Below are 25,419 nucleotides of genomic sequence, written 5' to 3'. Positions count from 1 at the left end.
ATTTATTTGGGTTGACAGTCATAATGGCCCTCCAAAAGAAGCTATGACTACATTGCAGCCCGCGAAAAAAATGAGTTTGACACCCCTGCATTAGATGCTTACTCATTTGATGTAAAAATGCAATAAGAAGAAGCAAAAAAAAGCAAAAGCCAAATAGTTACTTTTCCATTATAGTAATAAAGTCACTCAACAACTCCGTGGCTTGCTTTACACCCCACACTGGCTCTATGTTTGCCATCACTCGGCAGCCTCTTGTGTTTTCATTCCCTTGGTGAAACCTTCTGCGAGGTTTTTCTGACCGACTGATCTCATATTTCCCGTCTGTTACTGAGGCGAGAAGGCACAACAGCAGATGCACCGTGTCAACCCAGACAGGAAGCCTCTGGTTAACCTCACGCCTTTACAAGCTTGGAAAGAATGTGATCGTGAGCGCACTGATGAGCAGAAGGTGCAAGTCTTTGTGGTCTAACGTCAGCGTGACTTGACTCTGCGGTCAAGTGCCCTTTGGTTCACTCTCTCAAGCACTGATGGTTTGGAAATGTCAATCAGCTGGAGTCAACATGGATTTCCTCTCCTATTAATGAGGGATCCAGCATAGATTTTTCCAAAACAGTTCTTGCTGTTTCTGTCTTTGCAGTGGGAAAAGTGGAAGAGGCGCTGCAGTGTGCACTCACGTACCTTTTATTCCACGAGGGGGATGAGTTCATGACGGACAATGTTGACTTCTACGCAGAGCTGCTGGGATACAGCGGTGCACCACGAGAGGTCAGATTCTGTTGTGTCATTGTATGATGGATTCGTGCCTACGCAGTTCAGTTCAGTCATAAACTGTTTTTTTTTAACTTCATAAGAAATACAACTGCATGTACTGTAACCAACTGAAGATTTATTTTAACAAAAAGTATAATAATCCTAACCACTTAGATGGACTACTGTATTAAAATCCAATTCATCTTCTCTACAATGTGCTGCATAACGAAAATTTTAATAGTTAATGATTATATAAACAGTCATTGAGTTTTAGCAATGTAGATCAGCAAAATTACTTGGACCTGTTTTTTCCTGGTTGAGTCACACATTTATGACTACTTGTTGCTAGGCAGAATTCCACTGGGCTTTTTTTAATGACAGACAAGGGGCTGCCCTTGGTCTGAGAGCCAGCAGGAATAGGAAGTGATACAGACACACACTTGGGAAATTGTTCCCCTAAAAATATTTTAACTACAGCCAGACATAGAGTTTTTTTATTGCCTCACTACTTTGTATTTGATATTGTTTATTATTAAATTTCACAATTAACAAACAGCGCCGGCTCCCGGATCTGGTTAGGCACTGTCCCATTTGTCATAAATGCAGATTTGACAAGTCGGGGTACAAATATGGAAAAGCTAGATTAGCTTCAACATGATATGGCAGAGATTGGCATCCAGTCAGTTTTCCACACAGCTTAACAGCAAAACACCTGCAAACGCTTCCTGTTTTTCTTCAAATCAAACTGCAGACAAATGTTGGCACACAAGGACTCAGCCATGTGCTTCTTTCCGAACTGAATTAAAGGCTCAGAGCAGTGCTTCAGGTTTTGAATTAAATACAGGTCTGACCATCTGATCTGGGATGTGGGCATTGAAATCAGATCCTCAGCAGTGGAGAGCCAGACCTCAAAGGAAAAGTGTGGATATGAGGACGAGGGAGATGACAGCAGTCAGGAGTGCATTAGTTGTATTTCTTGGACCGGGTTTGTACTAACCATCTGGCAGTAGTTTCCTTTTTAGATTTTGTTTTTCACTTGTGTCGTAGATTTTTCTTCCAGCTGGAAGAATTTGCCATTTTTGTATATCAATGAAATTAAGACAACATATTTCTGGCTCACAGTAGAGAAGCATCCGATTCCATGTCCTCAACAATTAGAGGCCAAATGTAAGCATAATATACATTCAGCTTTTATTCATTTCACCACTTCTGATTTAAAACTGATGAGCTGCTTCAGTAAGTCAAATTATGTCTCCTTTAAGTCAAAATTATGCAATATTCTTTTCCTAGAAAGCTTGCTTCTATTAGTGTGCATGCATGAGTGCGTACATGGCTGTCATTGTTATATTCTGCAAAGTCCTTCCAGTCACAAAGTCCCAAAACCAGAGACCCCCTTTCCAGCCTCAGGGAGGTCCCCTTCAAGGCTCAAGATGTCGATGCCAGGCCTGAGTTGCCTCCCTTTCACATAATGCTGCCTTTCAGGCTTTTACCATTAGGGGGAAAGTTAGAGTCAAACCCGCAGACGTCCCTGGCAAAATAAAAGAGCTACTTCTATGAAAATTTAAAATAGCTTCAAAGAAGAAAGCTTCTGGTTGCCCTTGTTTCATGCTAGTTACCATGGTTGTTTTAATCAACTTGAGAAAGTTCATCTCCAGGAGAAAATATGCCAAACTTATTTGTGAATCTCACAAATGGTATCAGCCGGCCGGCCGGCTTCCCTGCTGGTGCAGCATGTGTGTGTAAAGAGCAAAAGCAAACAGTCTTCCTCCTTTAAGTCTCCACCCTGTCGCAATCCGCATGAATGAAAAGTCAACATCAGCAGCCGGGGAAGCAGCATGATGCTCTTCTTTCTTACAGGGTGGAAATCCCGTCAGAAAATAGGAATAAAATAGATGCTGATAAGAAAGTTTTCCCTATAATGACATCACTGATGTGTGTGTCCGCAGGAGGCTGCGAGGTACCTGAGGAGGCACAAACAAGAGCTGGAGCTTCTTCTGATTGGAAGTAAAACCATGGGAGTGGACTTCATTGAAGGGGTATGCAACTGCTTGCAACATCAAACACATGAAAGAAAACTAGAATTATTTGTTTTGGGTGTTCAGAGTTGCCATCAAATGCAAAGAGCACGTATATGTGAACGGGCAGGGCTTTTTTTTGTATACAAAGAAGTCATGCACGTATTATCCCTGCTAGAACTGACTCAGACTAGGCTGGCAGGTTTCTGGCACGAGCAACAGCAATCTTTGCTTTTTTTTAAGTGAAAGGCGACACCTGCTGGTCGTTCTAACTTTTAATGAAAAGAAGTTTATAATTTTATCGTTCTCATAATTAACACTTATTGGTCATTGCAGAATTACTGGAGAAGTTCAGGTGGGAGAGCTGACTCCACCAGGTAGTTACTTGTTTACATCTTATTCTATAATGCTTGCTTATGGTCACAATATTAGGTACACCTGCACAATCTAAAAGATGTTACTTGAATGGATGATAGTGACAAATATTTAACCAATAATTGATTAATTTTCTTGTTATATTACCAGTTACTTGTAAAGTTACATATTTACATATTAGACATTTATTTACATAATATATTTATTACAAAAATATTTCAATTACAATATAATAGTATATACATATGATAGCTTTATAGTAAACAATATTTTTTTTATCCATTTTATAAATATTAACATTTTGTTAAAAAATATTAAAAATGTTGATGTGTGATTCAACATAAAATTTAACTTGCGGTTCTTGTGCAGTATTCCCTCTGGCACGGACGGTGAGATGGAGTATGTTCACGTCACACAGAAGAAGAATGTCAGTGTGGCCCCATCACAGCAACTTCAAGAAGGTCACATTTCTCTTCACATATTTTCCAGCCTGTAATGATGAGCTTTTGACAAAAATAGCTCGGTGCTGTGTGCAGGTGGGTCGTTGTTGCACGACGGTGTGAAGCTTGTGCACAACTCGGCCGACATGAACGGGACTCAGCGAGTGTTGCTGGATGAAGTTTTAAACGAAGACGAATGCTCAGAGCTCCGACAGCTGGCGCAGGTAAGGACTCAAGAACAGGGGCGGAGCTATGTGGTGGCCAGTGGTGGCCCCATGATTAACGCTGGATAATTAGTTCCGTCTTCCTAACATTTCCACACAGATTTTTGGGTCACAAGCAAAAATATTATGAACTATTTCACTATATGATGTGGGCAGCAAGATGTAAATGGATGTTGTAACTTTTCTGTCTTTTAGACGGTCACACTGGCTGGCGACGGCTACAACGGCAGGCAGTCTCCTCACACCCCCAATGAGAAGTTCGAAGGAGCCACGGTGCTCAAAACCCTGCAGGTACATATACGGCACTGAAACACAATTGAAATTCAGCCTTCGCCATCATTGAAGAGTTCATTACCGCATGTCTTCTTTCAGTATGGCCACGAGGGCAGGGTGCCCATGAATAGTGCCCGCCTCTTCTACGACTCCAGCGAGCGAGTAAGAAACATTGTTGCGTCCTACTTCAAGCTCAACTCCACTCTGCACTTTTCCTACACTCACCTGGTGTGCCGCACGGCCATTGAAGGTGAGTCGTTTTCAACATATGAGAAATTGAAAAAATGGTTGCTCTCCAGAAAAGCCTGCTTACAAAAATGCTAATTGGTTCAGAGCTACTTTTAATGGGTTGTAGAAAAAAACATTTGGGTCTCGTCACTATAGCCAATGTCATTTTTAAACCCGAGGAAAGGCTGTACATGTTTTTGCGTCGGATTTTGACAGGTCAGCAGGACCTCAGGAATGACCTGAGCCATCCCATCCATGGTGACAACTGTCTGCTGGACCCCGAGGCCAATGAATGCTGGAAAGAGCCCCCCGCGTACACACATAGGGACTACAGGTTAGTCTTGTCACCACAATAAAATTCTCACTTCAGTACTATAGCTGCATAAAGTATTTTGGTATCGGTACTAAAACATTACCATGACTGAGATATCCATTAAAGCAGTGTGTGTGACTCTAGCATTGTCTGTTTCTTTCAGTGCACTATTATACCTTAATGGAGACTTTGAAGGCGGCGAGTTCATCTTTACGCAGATGGACGCCAAAACAGTTACTGTAAGTTGATTTCCGTTTTCCAAAAATATCCAGGGATATAATACCCACCTATAAAAAGCCTGAATAAATGACAGCCATTGAAATACATTGTGGGATTTTTTTTTTTTTTCCCATCACACCCAAAATAAAGAAATAATATAAATCACTAATAAATATTGTATTGCGTTTTCCCCCCAAAAATGTTAATTTCATGTTGCAATGTAAGGCAAACATTTTGAGTGTTTTGTCATTGTTTTCTTGCGCCTCCTCTCTAGGCAACAGTGAAGCCGAAGTGTGGCAGGATGGTGGCGTTCTCCTCCGGCGGGGAGAATCCACACGGCGTCAAAGCCGTCACTAATGGGCGAAGGTGTGCTGTGGCTCTGTGGTTCACCTTGGACCCGCACTTCAGGGAAATGGTATGTACATCTTTCTTTTTTGAAATTCTTTTCCTTGTATGTACATGTTCTGCTCAAGAATTTGACATATCCAAAGAGAAAGCTGTTCCGCTTGCTTTGCTTCCTGAAAGGAGACAGACACTGATTGTGCGCTTGTTGATTATGCAGGAGAGACTGCAGGCAGATGAGGTGATCCAATCCTTGGTCACGAAGTCCGTGTTGACTCAGGGCCTCGACATCAACCCCAAAGATGAATTGTAGTTGTAGCCTCCACCTCATCCGTTTGTCGATGACAGTTATTTATTGTGGAATTTATCTTGGAATCAGAAACAGATTTATTTTTGTACTATTGTAATTGCAGGTTTGGGAATATTTGTGGGTGGGTTTTTTTTTTTTTTTTGTGAGTCTGCACACCAATTGCTGGAGTGTGTTCTTGCTGTTTGTTTGTCTTCTTCTATGTCTCACTGATCTGTGAAAGTGTCAAAGGGGAGAATTTTTTTTCTGCTCCAGGTTGTTACTTTTGAGTTCAACATATTGGTTTTAAGGAGGAGAAACACTATGTGGAGTACATCATTACATCAAAAGTTACTTACTTATAGGTCGGTAATACTTGACAAGTTGTCGGTACTTCCCATGTCCAAAATAGTTTTGTTTTGTATTATTTCCATGCCAATAATTGTTGTCCTCAAAGTAGACAGTGCACTGTTTTCTCTTTTAGATTGTTTTATCTAGCACTATTTTAAAGAGATGTGTTTTGAATATTTATAATAATCATGCACTCGGTACTTCAATCTGTCAATTTTGGGGAAATGTATCAGTATTTTATGTCGTCTTTTTAATTTATATTTTAAGACGTTGACAGCTGCTGTCTGCGTTTGTTATGGGAAGCTTTTTTGTCTTAAAAGATCAATTTTTCCTGTTTCAAGGAATTTGATGTTTTAGGTTTTTATTGATATACAGGTGATAAGACAGAGTCATGCACTGTAAATTCAATGGGGAGGGGGGGGGATTTATCTATTGTCTGTTCTGCAGAGATTCAGAGCTTTAATCCGAACGGGTGAGGTTCTACACTTTTGTTTTCACTGATATTTAATGATGAAATGCACAAAACTGTATGTTTTCGGGACCTAATAAATTATAGACAGTTAGGGTAGATGGGCGTTTTTTTCTCTCACATGCAGAATCACGTTATTGTGCTTCAACACAAACCATAAATTGCTCCGATAGATTCACATACAATATAGTCAGTGATGTGTTTGTGAATACAAGATGTCAACATGTCACCTTTTTAAGATGCACAGCATTGTTGTTTTGTCCAAGTTGAAAATGTAATGCAGAGAGGTCACTGTGGTGAATGTGCTTTGGGAAAATAGCAGAGCAAAACCAGAACGTATGAAAAAAAATCTCCAAGAGAGCAAGAGCATACATTTAAAATGTAAATTGAATTTTCCATGATGAGCCACGTATAATCCTTTTTGTGAACATCCCAGCAATTTACGTACAAACAAATCTTTTGTAAGACCAAAGTATTGAAATCCATATCATTCATTTTGCTGGAGAGGAAAAACAAGCAGGAGGGTCGCACCAAATATATGGGCTCGGATAATAGATCATGACATATATTTAAAAAAAAAAACAACTAAGTATGGTGCTTCAGAAGTGACAGGTCATCTGATCCGTGAATCGGAACGTATTGGTGTCGCTGGCCGTGCACAGCAGGTCACGCATGCGCCGCGCCCGCCGTTCCTCCAGGACAAACCTGCGTGACCGCTCCCGAGCCGCCCGTTGCTCCGCCTTCTTCTCCGCCCGCTTGCGAGTCAGCCACCTGAGGGAACACGTGCAGGTTAAGTGTGTGTCTATGTATGCGAAAAAGACGGTGATGATCTCACAGTTTGAAGGCACGTTCGCACTCCTCCCGGCTGTGTAGGAAATAACCGCTGTCCTCCTCCAACCTCTTCAGGTGTACCAACTGCCTCTCTCGCTGTTGCTGCTCATGTTTCCTTTGCAGCCACAGCCGGAAGGCATCCTCTGGTTCACTAGAGTCCTTCTGCAGCAAAAAAAACACATTTTTTAACAAAGTTCTAGCGAGACTTTTAAATTGCTCCTGACCGGGCGTTATTGCGTTTTGTCTCCCTCTTGTGGTGATTACCTGTGAATTCATCCTTTCCATTTCCTGTGCTTTGTGGATTCTCTTCTCCTGCAGCAGCTGCTCTCTCTTCCTCACGAGCCACGCTTTGAAAGCCAGCTCGTTCTCCTGTCTCTTCTGCTCCGCATCCTCCAGCTTCCTCTGCTCGGCCTGACACCATTCAGTACATGAATTCAAATGCACTTTAAATCAATCCTGAAATGTCACGTAAAATTGACAAAGCCAAAAACTAAAGATTTTTGCTATAATTATAATTAGTGTGGTTACCTCTCTGGCCATTTTCTCCTTCCTCTCCTGGACCTTTTGCAGCAGTTCCTTCTGCTGAGGTGAGAGCTTGAACGTGGCCTGGGAGGGCGTCCCATTGGCCGACTGCACCCGCCTCTTAATTCCTCTCCTCTGGACTCCTCTTTGGCTGTGACAGGCCGAGCTGGGCCTTGCCGGAGGTCGGGGTGCCCGTAGGCGATCGGAAGAAGTTCCAGCTGGGGTACGAGGTGCGGGGACGGAAGTAGGACTCTTCCTGGGGTTCCCTATGTGCTCTGGTGCAATTGGAGGAAGGAGGCCTTGATGTTCCACCTCTTTGAGGCTGACAAGGTCAAACCTGCCATCTTTTTCCACAAGGACCCTACCCTCCTTGGGACATTCGTCTCTCTTCCAACCATGATGCTCCTCTCGAGGGGAGAGTTTCAGCTCAGACAGCCTCCCTGAAACTTCCATCTCCGTGTCGCTGGCCTCTCCGGGGTCATGCTCCAACTGCAGCGGAGGCACCACCAAGGTAACCAGCGTCTCTTTAAACTGAAGCCGTCGTCTTCGGCTCAAATTCGGAGCTTCCTGATCCTGCAGCTCCTTGTTGGCTTGTTGGATTTTCTCCATGATGTACTTCTCCTCATCTGTCCGTTGCGGTGGCGTATGAAAAGCCTTGCTGGAGCCGTCTCCGTCTGGATCGTACTCAAGTGGGTCCATTGGTGAGGGCCACCTTTCTTCATCGTCCGCCTCCTCCCCCGAATTGCTGATTTTGTCCTTTGCTTTATGTTTTTTCTCATCCTCAGCCAGTTCTTTGTCAATGTCCGCTTCAATGTCCTCGTAGTCAGGAGCCTGTGTGGTGGAAATATGCATGTAGCGCAGGAGTGGGCAAGGTTCTCTGCAACAGCTCCCTTGATTCAATTCATTATCCCAGAACAGGGACAGAAATGAAACAGACTTGGAGTGCAAGCTAAAAAGCACGCCTATGTGCCGGCCATGTTGGAAGGGGCAACATTCCCATTAAATGCAATGTTTGTACCAATGTGGTGGAGTTAGTATAGGGATTGGAAAGCAAGGACATTAGCTTAGCATCTCCGTAACCGCAAAAGAAATTAGTCGTGTCTATCTATATGGCTGTTTCTTCTCCCAATTATTCTTTTAAATCTGGGTTTCTCTGTATTACAAATTGTATAACTTTAGTTGTTCCACTGTTTTCCGTTGGCACGGCAGTGATGCAATGTGTGTCAAATGTGCTCATGAATATTGCAGCACAGTGAAAGGAAGATATTACTGTAGTACAGTATGTCAGCACCTGGGTTTCACTTACTTGCTCTTCGCTCCGACTTTCCTCACTGATCAGCCAGTCCAGATCCTTCTCAAAGTCATCCTCATACACCTCCTGAGATTTTGTGCAAACCACCTCACTCATGATCTGCCAGGGAAAGCGATAAGATGCATTTCATTTTTTGTATGTATTATCTATTTTAAAAGGAAAATCAAATAACCAGTGGTTTTCCTAGTTTTAACCTCTCCCATCATTTAACATCTGCTTCCAAATGAAATATACAATGACCAAAAGACACAAGACTAATACTTATAGGTGTATAAATATCTGACATACATGTTAGTAGTTTAAAAAGTTTGAAGATTTTTTTGCGGATTGAAATTTGAAATACATTTTAGAGAAATAAAACCACAACAGAAACCATTGCTAGGCATTATTTTGTAATCATACAGTTTTTTCCAGGATAACATTTTCATTTAATTATTTATACGGTTTCATTGTTTGGTTTATTACTGCTTAAAGAAAATCTGCTTTTTCTTGGTTAAACAAGCATTGAGTCAGCCGTATCTAAAATACAAAACAAATGTTCATTGATTTATATCCTGAATTAAATTAGTATGAAAATGACACAACATTAATAACGTATTTGACAAACAATTTAACATACAATTATGCTATCTTGGTCAGACAATTAACCAGAATTGCTGCAAACAGTATTGAAGCCTGTTTAACATTTTATTTCTAATAGCTTTGCTTCGTTTGAATTCAATGAACAACAGGCTATTAAAAGTTCACCCGTGGGCCTTCTAAGGATTTCACGCGAAATCCAATCAATTCAAAAGAAATGTTTGTCAACTCACCATCGGTTTGTGCGTTAATTGTCCTGAGGAGTGAAAACGTGAAACATGCAAACGTGCAGCCTATCCCACCTCACCATCTAAGTGTGTCACATACAGACACTGAGCCTGTCAGTCTGCTGGGCGACACTTGTCAACATAATCTCTTGCCGTCTACAACCCTAAAAGCATTAGCTGTCCCGTCGCCATAGAGACTGACAACATTTACACTCACGCATGCGCACAGACGACAATAATAGCCCACTTGCTTGAGCCGTCTCCACAAGGAAACGGTCTCTAAATTTGTAATATGTCTAGAGTTTGGGGAATTTTATGACTTGTAATATATGTAGAGTTTGGGGAATTTTATGGCATAATTGAATAATAAAGTTCGGAAATTGAATAATAAAGTTCGGAGTGTTTTAAATGGTGTTCAAAACCCAACCAAAAGTACAGTACATATATAGATATTCAAGGCAAAAATTGGTCCATACAAAATATCAAAATTAAAGATATCAATTAAACTAGTCCAGGTAAATGCATTCATTATACTCAATATTTTAAAACATTAAAAATAAAACAAGGACATTCCTTGCGTGAACGCAATGTAAACTGGGACTTTTAGTTCGCCTACAGGCGAAGGCTGCGCTTTAAGTGGCTGTGTAAACTACATTACCCAAGATGCCCCTCTCACTAACGCGGAAGTATACGCTACCTGACGTCTGTCAAACTGTTATCAGGAATACGCAAGTTGTGATAGTGTTTTGTTACTTAGTGCGTGCATAGTAACGCGCCCAAAAGTCGAGTACGGACGTGTGAAAATGGCCACTCTAGTATTCGTTAAGAATACAACAAAGGTTACGACGAGGCAATGTTTTATTTCAAATTTAAAGGGGCTTTTGAGAGCCGGAGAGTGCCATTCGTCTCGTTCGCCGCGAATTAGTTCATGGTCGTCCAGGACTACTGGCGTACGGTTCATGTCCCAAGGGACCGCAGGCAGAACGTCAGCCGGCGGACGGAGCAGCAGACGGGGAGCTCTGGCGCTGAGCGGGGCTGCTGCAGTCACTGCAACCGCTGCAGTCGCTGGCTTATTGGCCAACGTCAACCACTTCCAGCGGGCTGAGATGGCGACTGTGGTACCACGAGCTGCAGAGGAGGACAAGAACCAGGAGCAGGGGGACATCTTGGAGAGGTGTCGGGGATTCATGTCTCCTCCGGTCACTGACGTCGCCGTGCTGCAGGCGAGGAAAGGCGAGATGTGCACCAGGATGGAGATGCTCATCATGGAGACGCAGGCAGAGTTCTGCAAAGCTTTGGAGGCGGTGGACGGTGGGACGTTCACGGTGGATCGTTGGGAAAGAAAAGAAGGTGGGAGTCACTGTTGGATGATGAAGAGCACTCACTATTTTTGTATATATGTTTGTTTATTATTAGGCCACTGTTAAATTTTCTGATTGTCACATTTCCTACATTTTCCGCATCAGCTTTACAGCATACTACAGACAATTTCTGTAGCAGTTCTCCCTTTCTTGTGTTGTGTTTTAGGTGGTGGTGGGATCAGCTGCGTGATGCAGGATGGCGAAGTGTTTGAGAAAGCCGGAGTCAATGTGTCGGTGGTGTTCGGAAACTTGACTGAAGAGGCGGCCAAGCAGATGAGGAGCAGGGGCAAGGTCCTCAAAGGGAAAGACGGTAAGCATCGTCGGTTCACCATTATTTGGCAAATATTTGAACATTTCTGAGTGTCTAGCGAGAAGAAATACATAGAAGTTCGGGCAAAAGTAAAATAAAGTTAAAGTACTTGAAGTCTGACAGGCATGGAGAACATGAAAATGATATGTGATTTGTTTTTCTCAGGCAAGCTGCCATTCTGTGCTATGGGCGTGAGCTCCGTGATCCACCCCAAGAACCCGCACATCCCCACCGTGCACTTCAACTATAGATATTTCGAGATTGAGGAGGAAGACGGTAAGGGTGCCATTGTCTGCTCTTTGACGTCAGCAACCGTGTCTTCGTGTCTGTGACTCCATTCAGCTCATGAAAGAATCATCACCCTTGTATCCTCCCGCCCGTGCATGCATGTTGTAGGCTCCAAACAGTGGTGGTTTGGTGGCGGCACAGACCTGACTCCAATCTACGTCAATAAAGAAGATGCATTTCACTTCCATAACACACTAAAGGAGGCCTGTGACAAGCACCACTCGCAATACTACCCCGACTTCAAGAAATGGTACAAAGAGATGCACGTCTGAGGGTGTGATGTCATCTCCGGGGATGCACAGGGTGTTCCTTGACTGCATGATGCTGATAAGACAACAGTGTAGGAAAAGACCGTTATGAACGTGGCTATCTCATACACTTCAATGGGCGGCTCTTGTCGAGTAACATCAATATTTCATGGCCATTTTATTTTGAGCACTTCTGAAATAGAATGAGATACAAAAACAAGAGCTGCATCAAGAATGTCAAATCTCAATACGATATAGTCCTATTATTTCATGGTTCACTTGCCTTTACCATCTTGCCAATGTCTGGTCTTCCAGGTGTGACAGATACTTCTACGTCCGCCACAGAGGAGAGACTCGAGGCATCGGGGGGATCTTCTTCGACGACTTGGACGGCCCCAGTCAGGAGGAGGCTTTCGGTTTCGTCAAGAGCTGCGCTCGCACTGTGGTCCCCTGCTACCTGCCCATAGTTTACAAACATCTCCATGATCCTTTCACCGATGAGGAAAAGGACTGGCAGCAAGTGCGACGAGGAAGGTGAGCGTGTTGTGGGTCCCGTGGTGTTTGAGCCCAGTGAGTCAGTTTTAGGACCACCTGGAAAAGAAAGAAGATAAAATTATTATATTAATATTTTTAGGTTGAAAAGGTTCAAGTAATATGTTTGTAATTTTGCATTTTCAAGATAAAAAAATCTATAGTTTTTAGATTAACAAAATAACATTGTAAGGATAGTCATATTTTTATGACAACATTTATATATTTTTTTTAGATTAAAAGAATAAAGTCTAATTCTCAAGATAAGTATTTCTGCTTCAGGTACGTGGAATTCAACTTGGTGTACGACAGGGGAGTGAAGTTCGGCTTAGCCACGCCGGGATCCCGAATTGAGAGCATCCTCATGTCCCTTCCCCTCACCGCCAGGTAAACGGCGCAGCAGCGTCAAAACCACCGACCGTGTCGCTGGTGTCGCTCAGTTGACCGATTCAACCTTCCTCATCAGGTGGGAGTACATGCACGAGCCCGCCGTCGGAACCCGAGAGGCCGAGATGCTGGAGGTGTTACGAAACCCAAAAGAGTGGCTGTGAGTCATTACATGTCAACATGGACACAACATCCATGTTGTGTGCTTGGTAACAGTGCTGTTTCCACAGGAGGTTCCTTGACATCACTCCAAATTGACACATCCCTTTGTGTTGCGCTAAATAGCTCACCTTACTTGAAGCCTTTTTCTTTTTTACGTATATAATATCCCGTATGCGCCTCACGTACAATAAGTGCATTTCCTTAGTATGAATGTGTCAATATTTTAAGTTTCACTTGTTTTTCTGGTCTTTGGCTGATTACTCAATATTTGGCTTCTTTAACCGTCAGATAAATATTTACCGTTGGGATCATGTTGCGTGCAAAGTTGGAAGGTCGATGCCCAAGGACAAATATTACAAATCTCACATTTAGCTGCTTGTTTGAAATAATTTAAACTAGAGGACGCAATTTCTGAGAATTTGCGTGTGAAGGCGAAGACGGTGAATAAAATACCTGGGGAATGTTATGGAAGATCAGTAGGCATAAACTAAATATAATTTATAGGTGGAACGGTTTGAATCTGTCAAAATATAGAAATTAGAAGGGTAAAATTAAATTTTATAAAAGAATTGTCTAAATTTTAAAGGTGAAAATGTGAATTTTTTTTAAACTTGGCAATTTTAGGAATGTTGAAAATCCTCACCAATGTGAATTGAATGAGCTGAATTATGTGAATTTCAAATGGGAATAATGTAAATGTGCCATTAAGAATGAATGGTGAAAATTTGGTTGAAAATATAAACATAAATGGTTTGCATAAAAGGTACAAGGTTATAGTTTGAAGTTGACTTTTTTTTTATTACAAACCATTTCACACATTTTTACATAATAATAAAGACTTCTTATAGGTTCCCTTACATTTTGTATTTCCTCATTTTAGCTAAGGCATTGTGTAACCTGTGTGAGTTTAATAAACACAACTCACTTCAAGGTTATATAAAGTCGTGAGTGCTGAGTTTCATAGGTCAATTCACTTTTAAGAAAATAAAAGTAATCAGTGCTCAGTGTGTAAATATATTTTAGAATAAATTGCATTTCATGTATGTGACAAAATTGCATAAGTGTGCCTGGGTCTAACAACTATTGTTCAGTCAGGGGTGTCATACTCAGTTATGGTTTGACTGAAAACCATATAAATATAATTACCACAATTTTATTTCAAATTCATATTTACATCTGCATTTATTATTTTTATTTATAAAAAAACAAATTTGATTTTGAAATAAGTCGAGCAAAAATTTTAGTGGACTGTTAAATTAAAAGAAGGGATTTGGCAAAATTAATTCCTTGACTAGCCATTTTTTTTACTTTATCAATCAAGAAAAACAATTCCAGTTAGCATGAAAATAACACTATTTTTTTAATTGGCTGCATAAAACAAATGAATCTTGAGTTTGACACCCATGATTGAAACTCTTTCCTTACATTCAGGCGAACATTTTAGCCTTAAGGCAAATTCCTCTCAATGGACCATTGTGTGATCACAACAGGCGGAAAAAAAAAGAACATAACTTTGACCTTCAAATTGACAAAGTCCAAAAACTTTCTGAAGAGCTCATTGTGAGCTTTGATACAAGTGCCTTCATTTAGTTCTCAGCTACATTAGTATCAATACAAAGCAACCTTACTTTAATTTGACACAGACCGTATATACAGTAAGTGAAACCTCTACTTAGGAACTTAATTCACTCTGTGATTGTGTTGTAAAATTAATGGTCCTTTTGAATCAGATGTGTTGCAACAGGAAGAAATAGAAAACATGCAGGACACCGCCCTCGAGGACCGGAGTTGCCTACCCATGGTCTCAAGACAATAAGAAAATGGGTAAACGCACACACGTCACGTCAGCACACACGCTCTGATAGGAAAGTCGAATTTGTTCAAAAGAAGAGGCAAAACAAATTTGAGACGCCAATTCGTATCTCGGAATGTTCTCAAGTATAGTCATTCCTAAGCAGAGGTTACACTATATTTTTATACATACACATATACATTACACATGCTTGACATGGTCCATTGTGGCATTAAATACGCAATCTTCCGTGAGATGCTTTTCCCCAAAGCCTCATTTTCTGGGCGCCTTCAACCTACGAGGGAGGCTTTGGGCACAAGGAAGATTTTCACAGTTGAGTGTAGCTTCAAAACAACTCGTCAAAAGCGGAACAAGGTGGGTCAACAACACATAACAGGCAAGTTGTATATGACAAACAGATTCCTTAAAAACTGCACAAAACATAATTATGAACTGTATGGGAAGCCATGAGAACATTTTTTGCATATCTTTGCTGCCCAAAGATTATGATTCCAAACAAACGCTCAAATGGCTTTCCATCAACACCCACACGTGGAATTGTGATGCTGCATGTACAAATGAGCTCAAGCTGCTGCTTTCCTGATGAGCGCGGCTTCATTGAGTCGATGAAGTCTCCCGTTTTGCTCTCTCTGAACCGTGCCACCAAAGTAGTAGTGTGAAATATTTGGCAAAGTAAAGCACGGATGAGTCTCATAGCATTGAGAAAAATCCTTATGTGTGACAATTCCAAAAACTTTTTTCCTACTTTGTCCAGGTGATCGGTTGGACTTGCATGACAGCACGGATTTGCTGCATTCCCTTGCTTGGCGGTCCTCCCCAGAGGTTAGTGCAAATGTCGAGTGCTGGCAGACTGTGCACGGTGATGAGACGGCGGTGCGTTTACTTCCTGCGGTTTCCGCTGGTGTTGATGATGTCCTCGTACTGCGGCGGGGGCTCCGTCTCCACGCGGATGTCGGTATGGCCCACCGCCTCCTCGTACGACGGCGGACGGTCGGCGGCGCTCCCTCGAATGGACGCCGCCTCCGAGCCCGGGTAGCCCAAGGGGCTGCTGTGGACGCTGAGTTCTGACTGGTCGCCGTGGTGATAATCCCGCCCCCAGTGGTCCGTGGACACCACTGACAGGACATGGTCATGGTGAGAGTGGACCAGGCTAGGGCTGGGCTGCGTGCGCTTGCGGGAGTGACAGCAAAACACGACGACGGCCACGGCCACCACGATGAACACCACCGTCAGCAGCGGCACGATCAGATAGAGGGAATGCACGCCGCCCACCACCGACTCCAGACCTCCAGAAGGGCTGCTCTCGCGCACGTACTCCTCCCAGAATCGCCTCTGTCCACAATCACAACAGGAGGAATTTACAATTTATTCATCAGACGTTATTGGGTGTTTATTCAATTCGAGGGAACACAAGGTGACAGAAATTCAAAGAGGTTAATGCAACATGTGTCACTTCTTAAATACTTTGCGTCTGAATCACTACAGCACAATATAGGAGACAACAATCCCCTCAAGTGACGTCACGTAACCAACACAACTGTGTGCGTGACGTAACTCACCAGCTGCCAACAATAGTTGAGAGCAAAAACAAGCCCCCCACCCCCCCACATGCACCTGGTTGTTCTTCCTACTGACATTAATCTCTTCCTGGAAAAACACATGCACATTCAAACAGTATGAATGGTGGTGTTGGATTCCATCTCATGTGAAGGTGCTTAATTGCAGATCAGGGTTCAGACATTTCCAGTAGAGCTGCTGTATTTGTTGATATGCAACTATATTAGGAATTTGTAGAAAACCATTTAAAATAATTATTTGTATATTATTTTTAATACATATTGTTAGTCTGTTATATTCTGTATTATCATATTTTTATTTCAAAAGTGTTTATCAAATTGGTAGCCCTTTGCGCTGATGCATGAAATCTTTCATAAAGGTTGGTGACCCCTGTTATGAAAGAAGACAAAAATACTAATTTTACCACATAGGCCAAAAAAATAGCAAAATCAGAGAAATTACAAATTTTTCCCAAACTATGTCAGGCATTTTGTGTCCTACTTTCTCACTTGAGAGTGACTATATCGGGAGGAGGCACTGTAGTTCGGATGGGAAGCGACATCAACATCATCAAATCTCACCGTTTTCTCGTCGTTTTCAAAAGCCTCACGGGCCTCCTCGTAGGTGCAGATCTCCTCGCGGCACTCCCGTTGAATGTTGCCCTGTTTCATCTCTTCCAGGAGGTAGTTGGCCCTGGGCAGCCGCCGCAGCACCGAGTGCGCCGCGTCCGCCGGCAGGAACACTGGGGTCACGGTGGGAGGGAGAGAGCCGGAAAACTTTAGAATTTGTGAGAAAATGCAAGTCGGGGAAAAAGCGGCGGTTGGGAAAAGACGACCCGGCGAGAGGCAACAGAGGGGAAGAGAACGAGAACAAATTAAGCAAAGAAAGTGTTTTCATAGAAAGAAGAGTGGGGCTCACATAGAACAAAAAGAGGAAGAGGGACACGGTTGCTGACGGAAACAAAGCCTATCCGGTGCCCACTTTTTTTTTTTTGCATACTAACAAAAGCATCTTTACATTTGGGCATCCTGCCATCTTGGGTTAAACTGTTAGGAGGAACTTGATGTGATAGCACTGCTCTGTTTCTCACATCTTGATAAAAACACCACATGCTTTGCCCGGTGTGTTACTTTTTAAACAAGTAATGACAACCATGTGACTTCAAGCTATGATCTCAAAACAAACTCATGATACATAAATGTCATGAGAGGGAGTAGGAGATCTATGTATTGAATGAAAACAACAACAACAACCAGAAAGAACCAGCAGTATGTTTGAAAACTGACACATTAGAAAATAAAAAGACACAAAGAAGGGGGATCAAAGAAAATATAAAATATGGAATTGTGGGGATTAAAAGCAGAGTGTAAAACAAGAGCAAACTTACCACTCCCCATGCTTCCTGTCAGTCTCCCCCGGGTGATTTATCTGCAAAAAAGTAAACACATTTTTAACTTGCTGATAATCGTCAGACAATAATTAACTGTGCCTCCCAAGAAAAATAACATTCTCTAACTCTTTGGCATATTTTTATTCTCCACAAAGTCATTTAAACTAGATTAGGTGACCCTGAAGTAGTTTGTTGCAACCGATACAACAAATAGCAAATTAAAGTAACCCGCAATCCTAAAGAGGACAATCGATTTGTACAATGGATAAAATAATGATACTGTAAAATAATTTCGATAAAAGCAACGTCACAGTCAGCCTGGTGAGACATCTCTCGTCCCAGTGTGAGTGACCAATGGCGGCTACTGTCCACGCTTACTCATGGGCGGTTTCTGGGAATCGCACAAAACAGCCACTAGCAGCAGGATTACGAAAACAAAAGCCTCCCGTAATGCGACTACAACTACATCACGTTTTCTTTTAAAGTTGGCACTGAAAAAATCTGATAGGCTAAGCGCCGTTACATGCTGTCGGTGTCGTCCCCAATTCTGCATCGCAAAGCGGGGTTGAAGCTAGTTTGCGCCCCGTACGTGACAACCAACTGGGGGATGATTTCGGAAGCGTCAACGATTCAAAAAGTCAATACCCGTTATTCGCAAACTGGTTCTTTTGTCAATAAATATTACGCGAGTACAACAGACCGACTCGCTTACCTTCTCCGCTCCCCAGAATGCGCATTTACGATTGCCTCATCTCCGCTGCGGCCCCCCCAGCCCGACTGTTGCTATGCTCACTGCGCATGCGCACAATTGTATGCGCTCAAGAGAACAAGACTCGGCTCATTAAAGTGACAGAAAGGAGACTAAAAAATAAAAACGCGGACAATATAACGACTGTCAGTTGTATCCATGTAAACGCCCATGTGAAAAACAGTAATTTACATAAGAAAAAATAATTAAGACAAATCGAATAAACAAAACAAAAAACATCAACAGAAGCGGTGCATCTTAAGAGACACACTGCAAAATTAAATCAAAAGACTATTTGAAATAAATGCATACAATTTCACAGAATATTGATGGGGAGCAATTCTGCCCCTGAGTAGGACCACACTCAATAATAGACTTTTTATTAAATGAAGTGTGTGTTCGTCAGTTTAACATAAAAGCAATCGTTTGAAAAGCTTTTTAAAAGCCAAACTCTTGCAATGGTGTGTTGTTTTTTTCTTGCACTGAGCAATTTGGTACTTTGGCTGCTTTATATGATGCTTACAGTGCTTGCTGATTGACTGAAGTAGCATTCACAAAGTGGGATGATTATTGGCAATATTCAGCCCGTTTTCGCTGAAAAACCTCAAGCATCTTATCAGCGTGATTGGGGTGCAATAACTTTATAAGTGCCGCCTTGGCTCGTGAGTGAACGATTCGTTCAAGAGACCGAATCCTTTCAGTCAACGAGAGTGAACGAATCACTTCCTAAAGTGATTCGTTCATTTTTCAGTTCATATGACTTCAACCAGTAGGTGTCGGTAATGCGCATTGAAGCTGGTGCCACCTCGCCGTAAAAAAACGAAGAAGAAAATGACGTACCTTCCCGTTCACGAACGAGTCGTGAATTGCATTTCCTGTTCACCAACTGAACGGATTTGTGTGTGAACGAGTCAGTGAGTGAGTTATTTGCATTTCCAGTTCATCGCGAGAACGGATCAGTGAGGGAACAAGTCCTGACTTTCCCGTTCACGAACGAGTCAATGGGTGAACTGCCTTCCTTCCCGTGCATCAACGGATCAGTCAGTGAACGTGTTGCGGCTCCCTCCTGGCGTGAACTATGTAAGCCAGAATGTAGATTTACGGTTTGCGAAGGAAACAGCACTTCTTTTAAGCACGTTTTCTCCAGGCTAACGGCTAACTTTATTGCATGAAGGGTTGCGCCGTTATGCAAAAACGGGGAGATCATGCTTCTCTTTGGGTAATCTTTATTTCATAACGCTTATAGTAGTTTTTAATTAACGTGTATGCTTATATACGCCTAAATATTGTTATCCGATATATCTACTGCAATTTCACATTAAATTGCTGGTTTGAAATTTACTATTAATATATTTTTTAAATAAATATTTATGTTGTTACTTGTCTGTTGTTTTATTCCTTGTTTTTATATTCGCCAATTAAAACAAAACATTTGGTTAATGTCTGCTTTTATATGACAATATGTGTTTTACGTTTATGAGTTGGTGTCCCCCAAAATAAGAAACGTCGGCATAACGGATTTTTTTTTCAACCTTTTATTCAAACACAAACACATTTGGTATAATAACACCATCAACTACAATCCAACAAATACAAAATTAAAACATCAATGTCAGATTGTTGTAATACACTGAGTGCCAAAAGTCCCAATGATCGTGAGCAGCAGGGGGGGCCCCATTTCAACCCCTTACACTGAGTGCCAAGCAGGGAAGAAATGGGTACCATTGTTATAGTCACTGGTATGACTCGGCAGGGGTTTGAACCCACAACCTCCCAATCTCAGGGCGGACACTCTCCTCTTAGGCCACTGAGCTGGTAAACACTTGTATCGTAGTATAACACTTGTAGTGGTTTTTAAATAACGCCTAAATATTGTTATCCAATATATCTACTGCAATTTCACATTAGATTGCTGGTTTGAAATTTGCTTTTAATATTATTATTTTTAATACAAAAACATTTATGTTAAAACTTGTCTGGCGTCTTATTCCTTGTTTTTATATTCGCTAATTAAAACATAAAAATCTGACATTTGGTTAACTGCTTTATATGACAATATGTGTAGGTACACTAAACGAGGTTAAAAAAAAGAGAATAAATAAATAAAGGGTTAATTGCACAACAAAAGCATATCCTCGCACCAATGTTTCTTTATTCGCCAATTAAAACATAAAAATCAGCTTAATCATGCTTTATATGACAATATGTGTAGGTACACTACACAAGGTTTTAAAAAAAAGAATAAATAAATAAAGGCTTAATTGCACAACAAAAGAACATCAAGATAAATTCTCGCACCTGGGATCGAACCAAGTTCTTGCCGAGCAAGAGATCGAGTCACTAACCAGTCGGCTAATTCAACTGGTAGTATACAATCGCTTGCACTGTTTTGTACTACTAATGTGCATTCGAGTTCCCAAGTGAACTGAATCTTTAGAATCGGTTCACTCAAAATATTTGTTCAAAAGAATCGTTCACCAAATCGTTCGCTACACTTTCTTATTTATTTAATATTATTTTTTTTACCTCGTGTAGTGTACCAAAATATCCCATAATTATCTGCCTAAATAATTGTGACTAATTTAAAACTATTCTACTTGTTAATACCTACAAAATAACATATTCTAACCGGAGATTGCATTGACCTAATTTTCACATGGTCCTTGTTTACATTTTGCATTTGACACTGACAGCTGTCAAGTGCCACGTTAGGGCTCTTCTTGTGTAAGTTTTATTTATTATGAGTTTTCTTTTGTAAGTTTAACTTTGGGTACTTCGAAAGTGTCATTTTAAATTGTACTTTGCTAGGTGTTCGTGTACACAACATGTTGTGATGACATCTGCTGTGGAGTCTTCATCTAGTCGCTTGTGAGCTGCTCCATAAAACCATACATGTTCCATAGCCTGAGAGCCAGGCTTCCATAGGGTAGCGGTTAGTGCTCTGGGCTGTTACCCCAGTGACCTGGGTTCGAATCTCAGTGGGACCCAAAAATATTTTCACTGATCTAGTATTCTTGTGAGCTGGTCCATAAAACCATACATGTTCCATGGCCTGAGAGCAAGGCTTCCATAGGGTAGTGGTTAGTGCTCTGGGCTTTCACCCCAGTGACCCGGGTTCGAATCTCAGCGGGACCAAAAATCATAGATTATCATAAAAAATTTGCAACACAGTTGCTAGTGTAACCATATAACGATACACTTCCTTCGAGCTAGGGTTAGGTTTAAAGTTAGGGTTAGAGCTAGGGTTAGAGCTAAGGCTAGGGTTAGGGGTAGGGTTAGAGCTTGGGCTAGGGCTAGGGTTAGGGTTGGGTTTAGAGCTAGGGTTAGGGTTAGAGCTTGGTTTAGGGTTAGAGCTAGGGTTAGGGTTTGAGCTAGGGTTAGCGGTAGGGTTAGGGTTAGAGTTAGTGCGAGGGTTAGGGTTAGAGCTAGGGTTAGGGCTAGGGTTAGGGTTTGAGCTAGGGTTAGGGCTAGGGTGGAGCGGTAGGGTTAGGGTTAGAGTTAGAGCTAGGGTTAGAGTTAGTGTGAGGGTTAGGGTTAGAGCTAGGGTTAGGGTTAGCGGTAGGGTTAGGGTTAGAGTTAGCGGTAGGGTTAGGGTTAGAGTTAGAGCTAGGGTTAGGGTTAGGGCTAGGGTTAGGGTTTGAGCTAGGGTTAGGGTTAGAGTTAGAACTAGGGTTAGAGTTAGTGTGAGGGTTAGGGTTAGAGCTAGGGTTAGGGTTTGAGCTAGGGTTAGCGGTAGGGTTAGGGTTAGAGTTAGCGGTAGGGTTAGAGTTAGTGCGAGGATTAGGGTTAGAGCTAGGGTTAGGGTTAGAGGTAGGGTTAGCGGTAGGGTTAGGGTTAGAGTTAGAGCTAGGGTTAGAGTTAGTGCGAGGGTTAGGGTTAGAGCTAGGGTTAGGGTTAGAGCTAGGGTTAGGGTTAGAGCTAGGGTTAGGGTTTGAGCTAGGGTTAGCGGTAGGGTTAGGGTTAGAGTTAGAGCTAGGGTTAGAGTTAGTGCGAGGGTTAGGGTTAGAGCTAGGGTTAGGGTTAGAGCTAGGGTTAGGGTTTGAGCTACGGTTAGGGCTAGGGTTAGCGGTAGGGTTAGGGTTAGAGTTAGAGCTAGGGTTAGAGTTAGTGCGAGGGTTAGGGTTAGAGCTAGGGTTAGGGTTAGAGCTAGGGTTAGGGTTTGAGCTAGGGTTAGCGGTAGGGTTAGGGTTAGAGTTAGAGCTAGGGTTAGGGTTAGAGCTAGGCTTAGGGTTAGGGTTAGAGTTAGAGCTAGGGTTAGGGTTAGAGCTAGGGTTAGGGTTAGAATTAGAGTGAGGGTTAGGGTTAGAGCTAGGGTTAGGGTTAGAGCTAGGCTTAGGGTTAGAGTTAGAGCTAGGGTTAGGGTTTGAGCTAGGGTTAGCGGTAGGGTTAGGGTTAGAGTTAGAGCTAGGGTTAGAGTTAGTGCGAGGGTTAGGGTTAGAGCTAGGGTTAGGGTTAGAGCTAGGGTTAGGGTTAGAGCTAGGGTGAGGGTTGGGGTTAGCGTTAGGGTTAGGGTTTGAGCTAGGGTTAGGGTTAGAGTTAGAGCTAGGGTTAGAGTTAGTGTGAGGGTTAGGGTTAGGGTTAGAGCTAGGGTTAGGGTTTGAGCTAGGGTTAGCGGTAGGGTTAGGGTTAGAGTTAGAGCTAGGGTTAGAGTTAGTGCGAGGGTTAGGGTTAGAGCTAGGGTTAGGGTTAGAGCTAGGGTTAGGGTTTGAGCTAGGGTTAGCGGTAGGGTTAGGGTTAGAGTTAGAGCTAGGGTTAGAGTTAGTGCGAGGGTTAGGGTTAGAGCTAGGGTTAGGGTTAGAGCTAGGGTTAGAGCTAGGGTTAGGGTTAGAGCTAGGGTTAGGGCTAGGGTTAGCGGTAGGGTTAGGGTTAGAGTTAGAGCTAGGGTTAGAGTTAGTGCGAGGGTTAGGGTTAGAGCTAGGGTTAGGGTTAGGGTTAGAACTAGGGTTAGGGTTTGAGCTAGGGTTAGCGGTAGGGTTAGGGTTAGAGTTAGAGCTAGGGTTAGAGTTAGTGCGAGGGTTAGGGTTAGAGCTAGGGTTAGGGTTAGAGCTAGGGTTAGGGTTTGAGCTAGGGCTAGGGTTAGCGGTAGGGTTAGGGTTAGAGTTAGAGCTAGGGTTAGAGTTAGTGCGAGGGTTAGGGTTAGAGCTAGGGTTAGGGTTAGAGCTAGGCTTAGGGTTAGGGTTAGAGTTAGAGCTAGGGTTAGGGTTAGAGCTAGGGTTAGGGTTAGAATTAGAGTGAGGGTTAGGGTTAGAGCTAGGGTTAGGGTTAGAGCTAGGCTTAGGGTTAGAGTTAGAGCTAGGGTTAGGGTTAGAGCTAGGGTTAGGGTTAGTGCGAGGGTTAGGGTTAGAGCTGGGCTTAGGGTTAGAGTTAGAGCGAGGGTTAGGGTTAGAGCTAGGGTTAGGGTTAGAGCTAGGGTTAGAATTAGAGTGAGGGTTAGCGCTAGAGTTCGAGCTAGGGTTAGGGTTAGAGCTCTTTTTTTTTTTTTTTTTTTTTTTTTTTTTTTTTTTTTTTTTTCCCAAAAAAAAACTACCATACACGGTAGTTTTTTTTTTAAACTACCATTTATGGTAGTTTTTTTTAAACTACCATGTATGGTATTTTTATTTTATTTTTTTTTCCCCCCCCAAAAAAACTAACATACATGGTAGTTTTTTTTTAAACTACCATTTATGGTAGTTTTTTTTAAACTACCATGTATGGCAGTTTTTTTTTTCTCAAAAAAAAAAAAAAAAGAAAACGCTTTATTTTCAAGAAAAAAACTACCATACACGGTAGTTTTTTTTAAACTACCATTTATGGTAGTTTTTTTTTAAACTACCATGTATGGTAGTTTTTTTTTTTAAAAATAAAGCGTTTTCTTTTTTTTTTTTTCTCCCCAAAAAAACTACCATACATGGTAGTTTAAAAAAAAACTACCGTGTATGGTATTTAAAAAAAAAAAAAAAAAAAAAAAAAAAAAACTACCATACACGGTAGTTTAAAAAAAAACTACCGTGTATGGTAGGTTTAAAAAAAAAAAAAAAAAAAAAAAAAAAAAAAAACGAGCTCTAACCCTAACCCTAGCTCTAACTCTAGCCCTAACCCTAACACTCACTCTAATTCTAACCCTAACCCTAGCTTTAACCCTAACCCTAGCTCAAACCCTAACCCTCGCTCTAACTCTAACCCTAACCCTAAGCCTAGCTCTAACCCTAACCCTCGCACTAACTCTAACCCTAACCCTAGCGCTAACCCTAACCCTAGCTCTGACTCTAACCCTAACCCTAAGCGTAGTTCTAACCCTAACCCTAGCTCTAACCCTAACCCTCACTCTAATTCTAACCCTAGCTCTAACCCTAACCCTAGTTCTAACTCTAACCCTAACCCTAACCCTAGCTCTAACCCTAACCCTCGCTCTAACTCTAACCCTAAGCCTAGCTCTAACCCTAGCTCTAACCCTAACCCTCGCACTAACTCTAACCCTAGCTCTAACTCTAACCCTAGCCCTAACCCTAGCTCAAACCCTAACCCTAGCTCTAACCCTAACCCTCGCACTAACTCTAACCCTAGCTCTAACTCTAACCCTAATCCTACCGCTAACCCTAGCCCTAACCCTAGCTCTAACCCCAACCCTAACCCTAGCTCTAACCCTAACCCTAGCTCTAACCCTAACCCAAGCTCTAACCCTAGCTCTAACCCTAACCCTAGCTCTAACCTTAACCCTACCCTAACCCTAGCTCAAGCTCTAACCCTAACCCTAGCTCTAACCCTAACCCTCGCACTAACTCTAACCCTAGCTCTAACTGTAACCCTAACCCTACCGCTAACCCTAGCCCTAACCCTAACCCCAACCCTAACCCTAGCTCTAACCCTAGCTCTAACCCTAACCCTA

General features: G+C 42.2%; 4 protein-coding genes across 4 annotated transcripts in view; 2 read left to right on the top strand and 2 right to left on the bottom strand.

Moving 5' to 3' along the window:
* The window catches only part of p3h2 (prolyl 3-hydroxylase 2), a 40,130-nt gene extending 33,746 nt beyond the window's left edge, over positions 1-6,384 (top strand). Inside the window, exons 5-15 of the mRNA XM_049721592.2 lie at positions 638-765; positions 2,697-2,786; positions 3,102-3,142; positions 3,510-3,601; positions 3,677-3,804; positions 4,000-4,095; positions 4,177-4,327; positions 4,522-4,639; positions 4,782-4,857; positions 5,112-5,252; positions 5,400-6,384. Coding sequence (XP_049577549.1) covers positions 638-765; positions 2,697-2,786; positions 3,102-3,142; positions 3,510-3,601; positions 3,677-3,804; positions 4,000-4,095; positions 4,177-4,327; positions 4,522-4,639; positions 4,782-4,857; positions 5,112-5,252; positions 5,400-5,492 — 1,154 coding nt within the window. The 3' untranslated portion in view covers positions 5,493-6,384. The remainder of the gene's footprint in view (positions 1-637; positions 766-2,696; positions 2,787-3,101; positions 3,143-3,509; positions 3,602-3,676; positions 3,805-3,999; positions 4,096-4,176; positions 4,328-4,521; positions 4,640-4,781; positions 4,858-5,111; positions 5,253-5,399) is intronic.
* ccdc181 (coiled-coil domain containing 181) lies at positions 5,604-9,948 on the bottom strand. The gene is made up of 6 exons (XM_049721874.1): positions 9,763-9,948; positions 8,945-9,049; positions 7,645-8,469; positions 7,381-7,527; positions 7,121-7,278; positions 5,604-7,056 (listed from the first exon to the last, which is right to left on the bottom strand). Exons 1-6 carry the CDS (start codon positions 9,763-9,765, stop codon positions 6,885-6,887), a joined length of 1,410 nt encoding a protein of 469 aa, XP_049577831.1. The 5' UTR covers positions 9,766-9,948; the 3' UTR covers positions 5,604-6,884.
* A 483-nt stretch (positions 9,949-10,431) lies between these two features.
* Positions 10,432-13,900, top strand: cpox (coproporphyrinogen oxidase). The gene is made up of 7 exons (XM_049721896.1): positions 10,432-11,106; positions 11,284-11,427; positions 11,593-11,703; positions 11,824-11,965; positions 12,279-12,497; positions 12,777-12,881; positions 12,961-13,900. The coding sequence occupies exons 1-7, from the start codon at positions 10,560-10,562 to the stop codon at positions 13,043-13,045; spliced, it is 1,353 nt and encodes a 450-aa protein (XP_049577853.1). The 5' UTR covers positions 10,432-10,559; the 3' UTR covers positions 13,046-13,900.
* prrg1 (proline rich Gla (G-carboxyglutamic acid) 1) lies at positions 13,821-18,654 on the bottom strand. Its single transcript, XM_049721941.2, has 4 exons — positions 18,516-18,654; positions 17,801-17,841; positions 16,995-17,155; positions 13,821-16,188 (listed from the first exon to the last, which is right to left on the bottom strand). The coding sequence occupies exons 2-4, from the start codon at positions 17,808-17,810 to the stop codon at positions 15,736-15,738; spliced, it is 624 nt and encodes a 207-aa protein (XP_049577898.1). The 5' UTR covers positions 17,811-17,841; positions 18,516-18,654; the 3' UTR covers positions 13,821-15,735.
* Positions 18,655-25,419: the final 6,765 nt, after the last annotated feature.

Source organism: Syngnathus scovelli, chromosome 10, assembly GCF_024217435.2.
Source record: "Syngnathus scovelli strain Florida chromosome 10, RoL_Ssco_1.2, whole genome shotgun sequence".
Taxonomy (NCBI): domain Eukaryota; kingdom Metazoa; phylum Chordata; class Actinopteri; order Syngnathiformes; family Syngnathidae; genus Syngnathus; species Syngnathus scovelli.
Note: the sequence above shows the minus strand (reverse complement) of the source record. Positions and strands in the feature narration are given on the sequence as shown.